This window comes from Taeniopygia guttata, chromosome Z (assembly GCF_048771995.1).
Source record: "Taeniopygia guttata chromosome Z, bTaeGut7.mat, whole genome shotgun sequence".
NCBI classification, from domain to species: Eukaryota; Metazoa; Chordata; class Aves; order Passeriformes; family Estrildidae; genus Taeniopygia; species Taeniopygia guttata.
The window spans coordinates 17606323-17619325 of record NC_133063.1 but is presented as its reverse complement, the minus strand read 5'-3'; the positions used below and the strand labels follow the sequence as shown (position 1 = coordinate 17619325).

General features: G+C 36.0%; 1 protein-coding gene across 4 annotated transcripts in view; it reads left to right on the top strand.

Annotated features, from left to right (window-relative positions):
• TRPM6 (transient receptor potential cation channel subfamily M member 6) overlaps nt 1–11259 on the top strand; it is a 100177-nt gene extending 88918 nt beyond the window's left edge. For 3 of the 4 annotated variants that reach the window (XM_072922522.1, XM_072922521.1, XM_072922520.1), the window contains exons 38-40: nt 1818–1869; nt 6858–6964; nt 7847–11259. In XM_072922522.1, the coding sequence (XP_072778623.1) occupies nt 1818–1869; nt 6858–6964; nt 7847–7959 (272 nt within the window). In that variant the 3' untranslated portion in view covers nt 7960–11259. Of the gene's footprint in view, nt 1–1817; nt 1870–6843; nt 6965–7846 lie in introns of all 4 variants that reach the window. The other variant, XR_012053093.1, reaches the window with a different exon arrangement.
• The last annotated feature ends 1744 nt before the right edge of the window (nt 11260–13003 follow it).

The following is a 13003-nucleotide window of genomic DNA, read 5'->3' as shown; positions in this document are numbered from 1 at the left end:
CTACTGTGGACAGAATTCTACCTTAGATGAGAAAATGCAAAGTTCAAAACACTTCAAAGTTCAAAACACTTCTGGATATCTCTTGTGTGATGCTGATAAATGAGAAACCACAGAAACTGTCTAGGTTAATGTAGGTGTAATGGGAAAATAATATTGCTTCAAATGCCTCCAGGCTGAAAGACCAAAAGAACAGTTAGATAAACTGCAGGACTATTTAATCCAGCTCCAAAAAAGCCACTCCATAATCAAGGTATTTTTATTTTTCATAAAATGCATAAATAATACAGAGGTTCTAATGTACTCATGTACCTATGCACACAATGCACATGTAAATGTCAAAATGGGTGAACTATCTGCATTTTTTTATTGTTCATATTAATACATCTTTAAGCTGTAAACCTGAATGCTATTCACAAAGTCTAGTGACTCCTTCAAAGAGCATGTGATCATTTTACTGTACATATGTAAGTGGGAACATGGCATATTTTGAGGAGATAAAACAGTTGACAACATTCAGAGGAACATCACCCATCAAACAGTATAAACACTATCACTTTTCATTTCTGTCAAGGGAAAAGTCTATGGGTAGCCAGAGACTTAACAGATTTATATTTTACAGCATCCAGAAGCTGTAAGTTACAAAAAAGACCTACTTATTATGCAAAATAATCCTATAATTCCATCCTTGCCTTGATTTGCTTTAGCTGTACGTAAAAAAAAGAAATGATACAGAAAGAATAAGTGTGTCTCTGTCATAGTGTGTGAGAATTTGTATGAAATTTGCTCAGGTTTATTACATAACTCTCACAGTTCCAGAGCAACTGTGTTGGCTTAACAAAGTAGAATTTAAACATCTATATAAATTTCAGTTTTCATCTTAAACAAGCTGATATCAGCTCTAGTTTTTGCCTCATGTTTAGTTCTCTAAATCTGGAGCTGAGGAAAAGTGAAAAGGCTGCTCTCCTTGGAGTTCTACTAGGATGAATTTAGATAACAATTTACTATTTAATACCACGACAATCTCCACATACACATATATATCTATACACATTTTGCCTAATTTAAATCAACTGAAATGGCCTGTATTTCCATCTGGGGGTATTTCAACCACATTATGCTGTCTCCAGAATCTTTATTTTTGTTGCAGAACATAAATTTACTATGTTGAAATAAAAATAATTGCATTTCACATATGACCATAGATTTTTCATTAGTGTAAAAACTCAGTGATTTTGTCAGATTCAAGAAAAAATTGCTTTCATAAAGGTAGTATACTTCATCAGTTTCGTGAAAACTGCAACATAGGTATCAGCATTCAGGTATTTCTTTAATATGCTTCCTTGGCCACCCAAATGGAGAAAGGGATAACAGATGCAAATATTTACAAATCATGAAGTTGTAGCTTCTTGTGTGTTACCTTGAAGAGAATGTGTGTCTGAAAGTAGCTCTATTGATACTGGCAAAATCCATATGTGATTAGTACCTTTACTCCGAGTAAAATAAGAATGTTTTGGTTGGTCACATTTTAGTTAGTTAAGCTTCAATATAATGTTTATAGCATTTTCATGCACTTTCCATCTACATAAAAATTGACCTCAAAGCAGCTGAAGACAGAACTGTAGTAAGAACTATAGCTGTATTACAAGTACTTTACACATCTTTATAGTCAGAGCATTTTCATTCTAGCTCATGACCACTTTAATTATGACACTTTATGATGTACCAAGACAATGGTTAATTACATCTTTTGTTAAGTGCCAGGGTATGAAATCATGACTACCTTCCTTTGTAACACACACGACGTTTATTTGTTGTAGGTGTTGGAGAAAACCTTACAGATCCATCTGTGATTAAACCTGAAGACAAAAAGTAGGTTTCTTTCTGTTGAAATTATCATTCATTTCAGATATTCTGCCAACAGTCTGTATATTTAGGATGGTTTTCTGTATTTTGTGGGGGATGTTTTAATTTTTTTTTTCACATGGTGTTTGGGTTAAATGATAATATGATGACAATGGAGAGACTGTGTCTTCTCACGTGCTTTGGAGGACTCTGTGTGTCCCAGCTCTCAGCATGTGGTCAGAAGCGTATGAAAGGTGGTGCTGCTGTGCTGGGAGCAATCTCTTCACAGAGTTGTATGAAAGATATGAATGTGGTAGTCAAGTTTCCCCTGACTTTCTCCAGGAGTATACAGGGCCACAATGGCTTAGGAGGATGAAGAGAGTGCCTGGCTCTTTAACCTCTCCAATAGGTTTTACTGCTGCACTTAAGCATACAGCATGATTTCAGAGATGTGATATGAAGATGGTAAACTGCAGGTGCCCCTGGGCAGGTCCTGTCAGGATGCCGCTGACCCAAGAGCATCTCTGCTTCAGACTACATTGCCAACTCCCCCAGCCAACCAGACGCCTGAGCCCGGATGTAGTAATTTCAGCTACACCAGGAAAAACGAGAGCACTCTTTGTATAGTAATTGAACAGGGTTCACTGAAGGTAGAGGCGAGGGTCCAGGAGCACTTGAGGAAGGTAGGAAGGCAGGGGGTGTAGCAGGCAGGGCTGACAGGGCAGGAACAAAACCACTGCTGAAAGGAGCCAGGGATGAAGGGCCCTGAGCAAGGGTGGGTCTAGGGGGTGCGGAGCAGGGATGGTGATGTGCAATTAACCAATAGGGAACAGGAAGGAAAGGCTGTGAAGGGAAAACCAGTGGGGAGGCTGGGGGTACAGATCTTTCCAGAACAAGGGAGTAGACTCTGGTTGATAGAGAGGTGTGCATTTACATTTGGGAGCAAAGGGTTCTGGCTGGTTGTAACACTTTCTCTCCCTGTGTTAACAAGGGAGTCCTCCCGAGACATCTCAGTTGTATTGTCTCCAACCCTGTCCCACAGTAAATCGTGAATGGAAACTTAACAAAAACTGGATAGACTAGACATACAGAAGTAGCAGTCTGCCTTTGTGAATCAAATTTCAGAATCAGAACTATGGCTGTTCTCCCATTCTGTGACCTTGCTCTTCAATGGTATTTCCTGTAGTAAGAGCAGCAGCAGTGGTGCTGAAGGCTGCTCTCATTCAGCTCTCCTGCTCTTCCTAAACCCACACCCCTGTCCAGATCTGCCCTGACATCCCTGCCCCTTCCCTGTCTGATGTTCGCCTTGACTGCCCCTTGCTCAGCTCATGCCATTTGATTGAAAGGAAATCTCATGTTTGGAAGGTAGGAAGATGCAAATGTAAACAATCTAATTTAATAAAAAGGACAACTAACTATAGAAACGTCAGATGACTTGCCTACAACTTGAAAATCTAAGTTAATTTTGTAAGCAAGTTCTTAGTTCTGCGACCATAATTAGTATTTCGAAAAGGTAAGTAATAAACAACTGTCTTAATGCTTAATTATGACTGTAGGTGTATTGTATATAAAATTTATTTTTGAAACAACAAAGATATGAGATCAAAGACATTCTGAGCACTTCTCCGTGACAAAGTCTTTGACCTAAGTAGGCCATAGGTTCATGAAAGAAGCACACAGATAGCTCAAGTTAGAGATGAAGAGAGGTCAATCGTGTAGTTGTTCCCCAGATTTTAGCAAATACTTTCAAGGCACAGATGTATGAAATTCTGATTTGCTACTGTTCAAATAGATTTTTTATATCAGTGGTCACATAAACAGTAAACAGTTGTTGCTGTAAACAGTAGAGGCACTGACCAAAGTAGTTCATAAGACAAGTCAGCTTATCCTCTTTAAAATAAAGGTAATATTTAGCTACATTATACCATGAAGTTTATTTTTATTAGTGTTCTTCTTTATTGTCTTTTCTATTAAATAATTTTGTTAAATTTATTAATAAAATCTGATCATACAGATCTTATTTTTAGAACTTTTTGTTGTTTATCATCAGCAAAATAGTTAGTCCTAGGTAGAGAGCAAGTGTTGATTAATTAATCAAACTCAGTTTGATTTTCTTATATTCAGGGAAATCTTCAGAACAGCAATTAGTGAAACTATATTGTTTGATTTAGGGTTCTAAAAGGAAAAAGGCAGTGAAACTGTGGTGTTTTCTGTAAGCAGATACCAAATTCTAAGAAATACCTTCTGAAAGAGTAATAAGAATTACAATACAAAAGCACTGTCTTTGCTCCTAACCTTCATTTGTTCACAGGAGAAACATTTCTGACAGAGGCAAGATGTGTTTTAATAAGTAAGATACTTAGATAAGATCAAAACCTGTCTCAAAACATAATTTGAGCTCATGTTCTCTTGAAAACCTGGGATAAAATAGATAGCACCTGACTTATGGGGCTTTACTTATAGTTAAATTATTTATGTTTTGCTCTTTTAACTCCACTAATTTAGTGGGTCATGTCATTATGCTGTCATGTGTCATGTAAGTCTTTTATTTCATGCATCCCACATCGTGTTCTGGACAAGATTTTGCAATGGCAAAGTGTGGCCTCCACATCCATGATAGTGCTTTATGTCTTGGTTTTATATCCAGACCAAGACAAATATAATAGATCTGTTTGGAAAGTATGCCTAATGTTGTGACAGCTCAGACAGATCCTGAGCTGATGCAAGCAGTGTAAGATCTGGCCACATGCACTGCATGGAATGCATGAAGTGATAAAATGGTGCAGGTGTGACATTCACAAGATTTCCTTTAAAACAGATGTAATTGAGGCACAGAAGCAGGGTTTAACACAGTCTTTGCAGACTTCTGTCCTGCCCAAACATTGAGAAGAATTGCCTCAAAAGCAATACTCTGGGTGCTTTTTGTAACATATACTACCTGGCAAGGCCAAAACAAAATTAATAAAGGTAAAGTTTTTAGGGATATTAGATCCTCATTCTGAGACGTGGAAAAGAGTGTTCTGAGTTTCAGACTGAAAAGAACTGATACATTCACAGAATATCTGTTTCCAATAGTTTGATGTTATCACCACCTGAATGATTTTTCCTGGTTTTTGGTTTGTTTGTTTGTTTATTTTTGTTGTTTTTTTTTTTAAATTGAAATGTTTCTTTCTTGTGCTACCTATTGACAACACAGAGAAAAAAAAATTCAACATTCTTCTCCTTCAGTCTTTTATTTTTCATGTTAAACTACCACATAAGCTTTACATTTTACAGTTTCTAGGCTGATGATAATTTCCAATTTATCCCCAGATTCCTTGAAATAGTTTTTGAAATTTAAATGCAGTATTCCTTATGAACCATTGTCAATACTAAGAGGAAAGATTACTTCATATATTTTACAAAGAGCATACCTTTTTATCTCAAAACAATGTGAGAAGATACCATTCTGTCTTGCTTGCTTCCCCTTGCTCAGAGTAATGGTTATATTAGAGGAAGTATCAGAGTGGTTGTGTGGCCTTGAAATTAGCAAAATCTTCCTAATTTCCAGAACCTGCTCAAGCAAATACTTAGGTACATTCTATTTCTATCTATTTCTATTTCTATTTCTATTTCTATTTCTATTTCTATTTCTATTTCTATTTCTATTTCTATTTCTATTTCTATTTCTATTTCTATTTCTATTTCTATTTCTATTTCTATTTCTATTATTTCTATTTCTATTTCTATTTCTATTTCATTTCATCAGATTTCAGAAAAGGATAGAAATGGCTATATTGCATCATGTTATTTAAAGTTTTTTAAATATGGCCCTTGAATGATAATTCTCTTCTTCCCTTGTTTGATGTATTAATTTGCATTAAAAGATGATTAGATGAATCCTTCACAGGATCCAGGAGACACATATTCTCTAGGGTCTGCAAGAAATTAGAAAGATACTAAATTTTGTATAGTAGTTTCAGCTAATCATTGCTGCTGTCTGGTATGAAAGGGAAAATTTTCATGTTTGAACACTGCTTTCCTTAGAGAGAATACAGTTTTGTCAGTGTGAATTACAGATATATTTGATAGAATTAAAATATTTTTCTAAAGCTTCTCAGAGCTGTAATTGATTTCAGATTTGGAAATGTGCTGTTTCCACTCTGCATATCATTAAAATAAAACACTAGCATTTGTAAAGTTTCTTTGGAAGTGTTTCTTGTGTGCTGTGTTCCATAGTGTCTAGACTGTCAAATTCTTGAAAGTAAAGGTGCAGCTATACTAAAATATAAGATAGCTTTCAGACTACCTTAAGAATCTGTGGTAACTGTGTGGTACTTCTAATACGAGTGTGGATATAGGTGGTTTCTGTTTGTAATTGTGGCAGTTTCTTTCAGAATATGCAATATACTTCCACAAATGGATCCCCTATTAGCATTGATGAATTGCTCAGAGAACAGACACATGGAAATGAGCACAGGATGAAGACCATAAATTTTGAAACCTTGCTTATCAGCAGCATACTGTGGGTTTTGGGGTTTTAAATTTTTCTTCATTTTTTTTATGCTGCATGTTTTTGTGGCTAGGGTTCTGCTAGACTTTGCTTTTCTGGTTTTAATTGAAGAGAAAACAAGTCCTTGTTAGCTCTGTTTTGTTCTCACATGCCCACCGTCAAAACTGGAACCAGACTACTTGCTTAGGAATGAGTGGTGGCTGCAGTAGAATCACACAGATTATAGCAAATGTCATCAAAATGTCACTGTGCCCAGATTTCCTTTGAACTTTTTAGTAGAGACTGAAGGGTCTGTTCTCTCTGTCTTTAGAGGAAAAGTAGTGTGGGATATATGTAGGCTAATATTTTACTGGAACTGACAGTTTTCTTTTCTCATATTGAAGGAACTTGCAATATGTATTAACTTTTGGTTGTCTTGATAGAAAGGGCTAGCTGATTTAAAAAAAATTAAAAATGGCATAATCTCTGTCCCCTATAATTGCTTCATTTAAATTCACCGATGCTTTAAGAATATTTCTTTCAGGTCTGGAAAGATGGTATTTGGACCAGCGAACCTAGGAGAAGATGCAATAAGAAACTTCATTGCAAAGCATCATTGTAATTCTTGCTGCAGAAAGCTGAAACTTCCAGGTATGCAAAGTTAAGATTAATGTTTTATCTATGTGTAGCTTCACAAGTGCAACTAAGGGCCTCAGTGTGCTATAAAGACAAGAAGTGAAATTCTATTGAGCTGAAAGACTCTGGTAGGCATAGTCTTCCTGTGCAGAGGCAGATATGAGAATACTGCTCTTTTGCCTAACATCCATGTAAGAGTGGGAGCTCATCAACCTGATGACATTCAGCATGAAAGCTTCTTCCCAATGAATTTTTTCACTTTCTTTGCTAAATAGGAGCCTATTTTTCCAGGGTCATCACTACAGATAATATCTGCAATAATTTTTAGAATAAGAAAAAAGTAAAAATAGAAAATTTGCAATGCATTAGCTGGGGAAAAATTCACTGGAAATTTTCTTGCCCTGCTGCAGCCCCTACTTATGCTTAGTTGCTTGCCTTTTGTTCACATTATATTTGGTAGAATGTGCTTCTGCTTGACATGTGGCAGATTTTAAAGACTTAAAGCCAAAATAGATTGCTTTCTAGATGACTTTTCAGCCACCATTTTTTTTTCCTGTAGAGGAAGCTCCTTTCCTTCATTGCCTACGTGGAGTAAAAATTGCTGTTTGATTTGAAACTGCAATGTTATTGGCTTGATTTTCTGTGGCAGCTAGAGATAATAGAGGGGAAAATCAGCTGAATGAATACAGTCAGGGAAGGTTCATTCATACAGGCTCACACCACTGAGTTTCTCAGAACTCTCAACCCCCTGGTTCTTATTTGCCTTGCTTCAGATTTTCTTCCTCTTGAAAACATTAAACAAACTGCTATGATTTATTGGGTTGAACACTGCTTGAGCTGTTTGTGCTTTTTGAACATTTACTTGGCTGTGTTATTGAATTTGTTTTCTTGCCGTAGATTTGAGAAGAAACGACGACACATTGGAAACTGCTGGTCCAGCCTTCGGAATAGAAATGGAAACAAGCACTGAAGAAGCAGATGAGCCTTCTGAGTGTGGTTCACAGCTGTAAAGCAGAGTCCATGTGTTTGCATGCTTCAAAACCCACTACCAAGGGTTTGTCCAAAATCACAAAATACAGGTGACTGAGGGCAGCATCTGTCTGCCCTAGCTAAGCCCTATAGACAAGGAATGAAAAAAATTACCCTTATTTACTCCCCTTCCATGCTCTTGTGCTGGCCTTTCTCATACAGATTAATGAATCAGCAGGAGCAGGTCACCCCTTACCTGGATGAACTCTCCCATCAGTGTAGTTTTTTATCATGTGGATCATAGTTCCAAGTTATACTTTCTTAGGAAAATGACTGTGACAAGTTTATTTCCAAGTGGTAGTAATTTTTGTTTCTTTTTATGCTCTTTAGTAAATAAATTAACGTATACACAAGCAAAGCAAATCATTCATTTTCAGTCAGAGCCCACTCAGCCCCATGCTCACTTTTCTTGAGCATAAAAGGCTCTTCAGGAAATTGCAGAAATGCTACTTTATTATTGATTTTGATGCAGAGGTAAACCAAGAATAAATAAACCAAGTAATGAAGTTTTGGTCTAAACAGTAGTTGTGAGAGAATGAAAAATTTTATAGGAATTTTACCTTCAATTCTTTTCACATACCAAGATAAAGTTGCACAATAAAGCAGCAGATTATTGGACCCACAAGGATCTCATTTTGAGTTGAAGTTGAATATTCTGTGGTATTTCATACAAACATTTTGAGTATAATTTGACTTCTAGAACTTGCCTGTCTTTATAATATTTTAGCTTCTGAATGTTTTAAAGCTGCAATTGGAAGAAAGATTTCAGAAGTCACAAAGAATACTATGTTCCATTTGGCATTTAACTTGTTGTCAATGTCAGGCTGAATGTAAGAGTGTTGTCTAACAGAGGTGCAATTATATTAGGCAGCATCCACGTTTGTTTCAGTTTATGCCCTCTGATTACAGCTGAAGTTCAGAAAACAGAAAAATCAATCTGTGCAATATGATTTTTGTAAAGACTGAAAAGAAGTTTTCAGCAGAAGTATTTCTAATACAACTGGTGTTCTAGTACAGGTTAACCATTAAAAGCAACTTTGTACTTTACTATTGAGTAAAAAACCCTAATGTTCAAATGTCATTCATTAGAAAAAAAAAAATCATATTTCCGTATGTAAGGGGGCTTTTTATTGTGATCTGTGATTTATTTGGTATCTTAAGTGACTGCATATACATAGGAAGTTACGTGTCCCCAGTTTTTATATTGATTATTCTATTGATGTTGAAGTAATCAGCATTGTAAACAGTCACTGAAGTAATCATTTACACAATGTTTAGCTCAAATGCTTTCAGTTTCTTAGAGCATTTAGAAGAGGTTCCTATTGGATTTTTTTCTTTTTAACATAATTTGATAGAACCCCCCATATTTTTCCCCATCACATTACATTTCTCATTTTGAAAAATATATAGTTTCCTTTGGCTCTTCTTTTTGGAAGCAAGTCAATATACCAGAAAACATAGCTTGTCTGTGAAAGAGGTAGGTTGATTGCATCTCTGCAGATTGGGAGTGAATTTTGGTCCATATGCCTATAATGTAGTAATTCTGCTTCCTGTGGTTATCATTTTAAAATCTGCCTTTAGGGAGATATGTGCTTACATGAATACATACATACTTTAAAGAAAGATCTTCCTCTCAAGGATCTCTTAACTATTTGTCTGCCTTTAAATGCAGTTAAGTTAAATGACACATAGATATGTCTATAAAGTCATGGACAATGTAATCATGCCCTAATAGTGTTGTTTTCTTAAATGTTGCCATAAATTTAGAACACATATATATTATGCACAAAAAATAAACTCTAGGCCAGGCTGGGTCTGAGCACCTTTCATTTCCTTACAAGTTTTGAAGGTATGCAGAAATCATTCTTCAGATGACCTTTTCTTGGCAATGCTTCTATTTCCTGCATGAGTGGGTGGCTCCTGCATTCATAGCAACATTTGTGAGAATTCTTATGATGCAGAGCAAGCTCAGATAGATTAATTTTATTTCTTCTTGCCAGTATCTGTCAAGGCAAATATTATATTACAGTATGAAATTGGGGATCCTTGCAAGATACTAATCTGTGTTAAAATGTAGTTTATTTAATTTTGTAGCTATTTAATTTTGTTCAGCGTGAAATATTAAGTGGATGAAACCAGAAAGAGGCATTTCAAATTGTTCCACTGTATATTTTTATCCTTGCACTAATTTTTCCAAGAGGGGAGACACTAAGTTGAAGAAGTCCAGTAATTCTGCTGGCTGATAAATTATGTATCACCTTTCTTTTTGCATTTTTTGGGAGTGCTGATTCACATTTTACTAAACTGTAAACTTAAGTATATGATTAAAGACCTTACTTTCCCCCCTTTTATAGTTCAGTAATAAATCATCTTGAAAATAATTTAAAAATATGTTTATTTTGAGATCTTTCTTACTACAAATTCTGTACATTTTTAAAATTGTCTTTTGGTTTCTAAATACTGACCTTGGATTTAAACACATGCCTACTGAAGACATGAAAGAAACCCCAACAACCTTTTAAGGCGACAGCAGTAAGCACCACTCACACTGAAACTTGGGTTCATGCGAAATGAAAGTTGTGGAAGTAAGGTTCTTTTTCCAACTGCTTGACAGCTAGACTGGAAGAGGAAATCATGTGTGTCAAACAAAACCATAGGAGTTTCTGATTATTAGCATCAATATTTTTTTATGCTGAAAAGCACATACAGGGATTTCTTTTATAATTCTGATGGCTTCAGGAAAAAAACCCTGTTTACTTTGTTCAAATAAGTCAGGCAGTAAAGTTTTGAGAGAAGAAAACAAAACAAAAATCCAACAGACTATTTATAAGCTCATTTTTTAATGTGAGCTTAAAAGAAGTTTACTTAGGAATTCAGTTGGGATTATCCACAGCAAAATGGTTTTTTGGCATCTGCTGTACTGGAGATGTAGCTGAACATATGAAAAATATTCAGAAATTGAAAACCCCATACTCAGGAAGGGTTTTTCCTTTTATTCAAAGTTATGGTGTATTTGGTGTTATTAATTTATTGTTAGTGCAATAAAATCAAAAGGGATATTACACTTGTATTTTCTAGAAATTGATTTGTATTTGTTGTAGTTTTGTCAGTCTATTTCATATTATTTCTAAAGAATAAAAGAACACTGTCATAATGTTTCTCTTCTTGATAGGTGTAAAATGAAATAACATATCTGAGCACTAAGGGAAAAATGTGCAAGTAACATACAGATAATGTTCTAACCTTTAATCTCAAAGTAATAAACATCTATTCTATATTTATCATGTGGTTTCCAGCTCCTCTTTTGTTTTAGTTCTGGAGTACTATTAGTTTCTATTACTGTAGTCAATATACTTACAGCAAGAATACTTCTACATCTGTCTCATAAACCAAAATTTAATTTACAGAAGAAGAAAGTAGGTATTTTAATTTACTTATTAGTTGTTCAAAGTAAAGTCTGGGGTTATTTTATTTTTAGTTGAGGTGTGTACTCAATTTTTAGAAGACTTGGTAAATCTAATCACCGCTGCAGATTTTAGAAATATAGATGTCATTACTTTCATATGAAAGTCTTATTTTTTACTGTAATTTTAGTTCTCTGATATGAAAAGCCTGTATAGCCACAAATGTAAACAGGGAGTTGACATAAACAATTAGTGCTCAGTTATCAAATCTGCTACATTTTATATCTGTTTTCTGTTCTTAGGATACTGATACAAGTCACTTTTTGTTGAAAAATCGTTCCAGAGATAAAGAAAAACCCTGTCTGGATTGACCTGGGCCTTCTCATCAACTGTGGTCACACCAGAGTAGTCAGTGCTTCCTTTATTGCTAGATCATTTGCAAGATCTGTTATGCTTTTCAGCTTTTCTTTACTGTCTTTGTCATACACTGGCTTATCCTGCAAGGGAGTTTAATCTCCCAATTCATGGTAACTATTCCTGGGTAAGAAAAATTTCAGACTAAAATTTGCAAAAACTATTTTCCTCTTTGATATTGAAGAGCATGTAAACAGTTATAGTGCTCTGTCCATTTGCTTCCACAGCATTAGTTCTGTTTACAGAACAGAAAACAAACCAGTGCTTTAAAAGACCCTAGGTACTTTTAGATGTGCTTAAGGTTCACGCAGAAAAATATGAGAAAAGTTCTGCAGGAAAGGAGTAACTTTGTTGCCTAAAGGAAGTCTGGCTGTGTTCTTCCTGTCAAAGATTTAGGTAAATGGCTAAACCCTTCCATTTCTCAGGTTGCTATTGAAAATAGTATGATTTAGGTTTGACACTTTGCAGGCAGCCCAGCCTATGCATGACTGGTGGAAGGGAGGAGGAGATGAAAGAGGAGGAGGACAGAAACGAGGAAGAGGAGGGGAGGCTAAGGCACAGAGAGCAGTCTGACTTCTGAGCCCTTCTCCTGCTGTTTTTCCTGACTGAACTCTTGTCCCACAGAGATACTGCCAATGTCATCTTGTTTCTGTGGTCTGTAGTGTGAAGCAGTAATATGTACTAAAATGCTTTTACACAGTGTAGTCAGGGTGGCCTGGTTTCAACAGGTATCTCACCTGATGATGAAAAAAGAGATGATTCTCCTCAGATGACCCCTGCTATGACATTTGAAGTATTAATGGGCCCTCTGAAGACATCTGAGCAGGAAACAGTCAGGTAAGCAACTTACAAGGAGAGCAAGGGTGGTGCAGGGTGGTCAGCTAGGAATGGCCACAAATTCCTCCTGTTCTACTAAGTGGATATAAGGGCTGGCCTCGAGTGACTGTAAGGAAATGTGGTCTTGATTAACTTCAGGTGACCTCTGCACATTAAAGGAGCCCAGGCTGACCCTCAGTGATGACCTGGTGTAGCTAATTGGAATTAATTAATTGATCTCAGATGACACATCTGCAGGTTAATTTGTTCTGAATAGGACTCCAAACAACTTGTTGAATGAAAACAAGGACCAGTGTGACCCCGGGAAATTTACAGTGTGTAAAGCTAACCCAGGCATTGACTTTAGATGGCCTTAAGCAGATCACCAGCT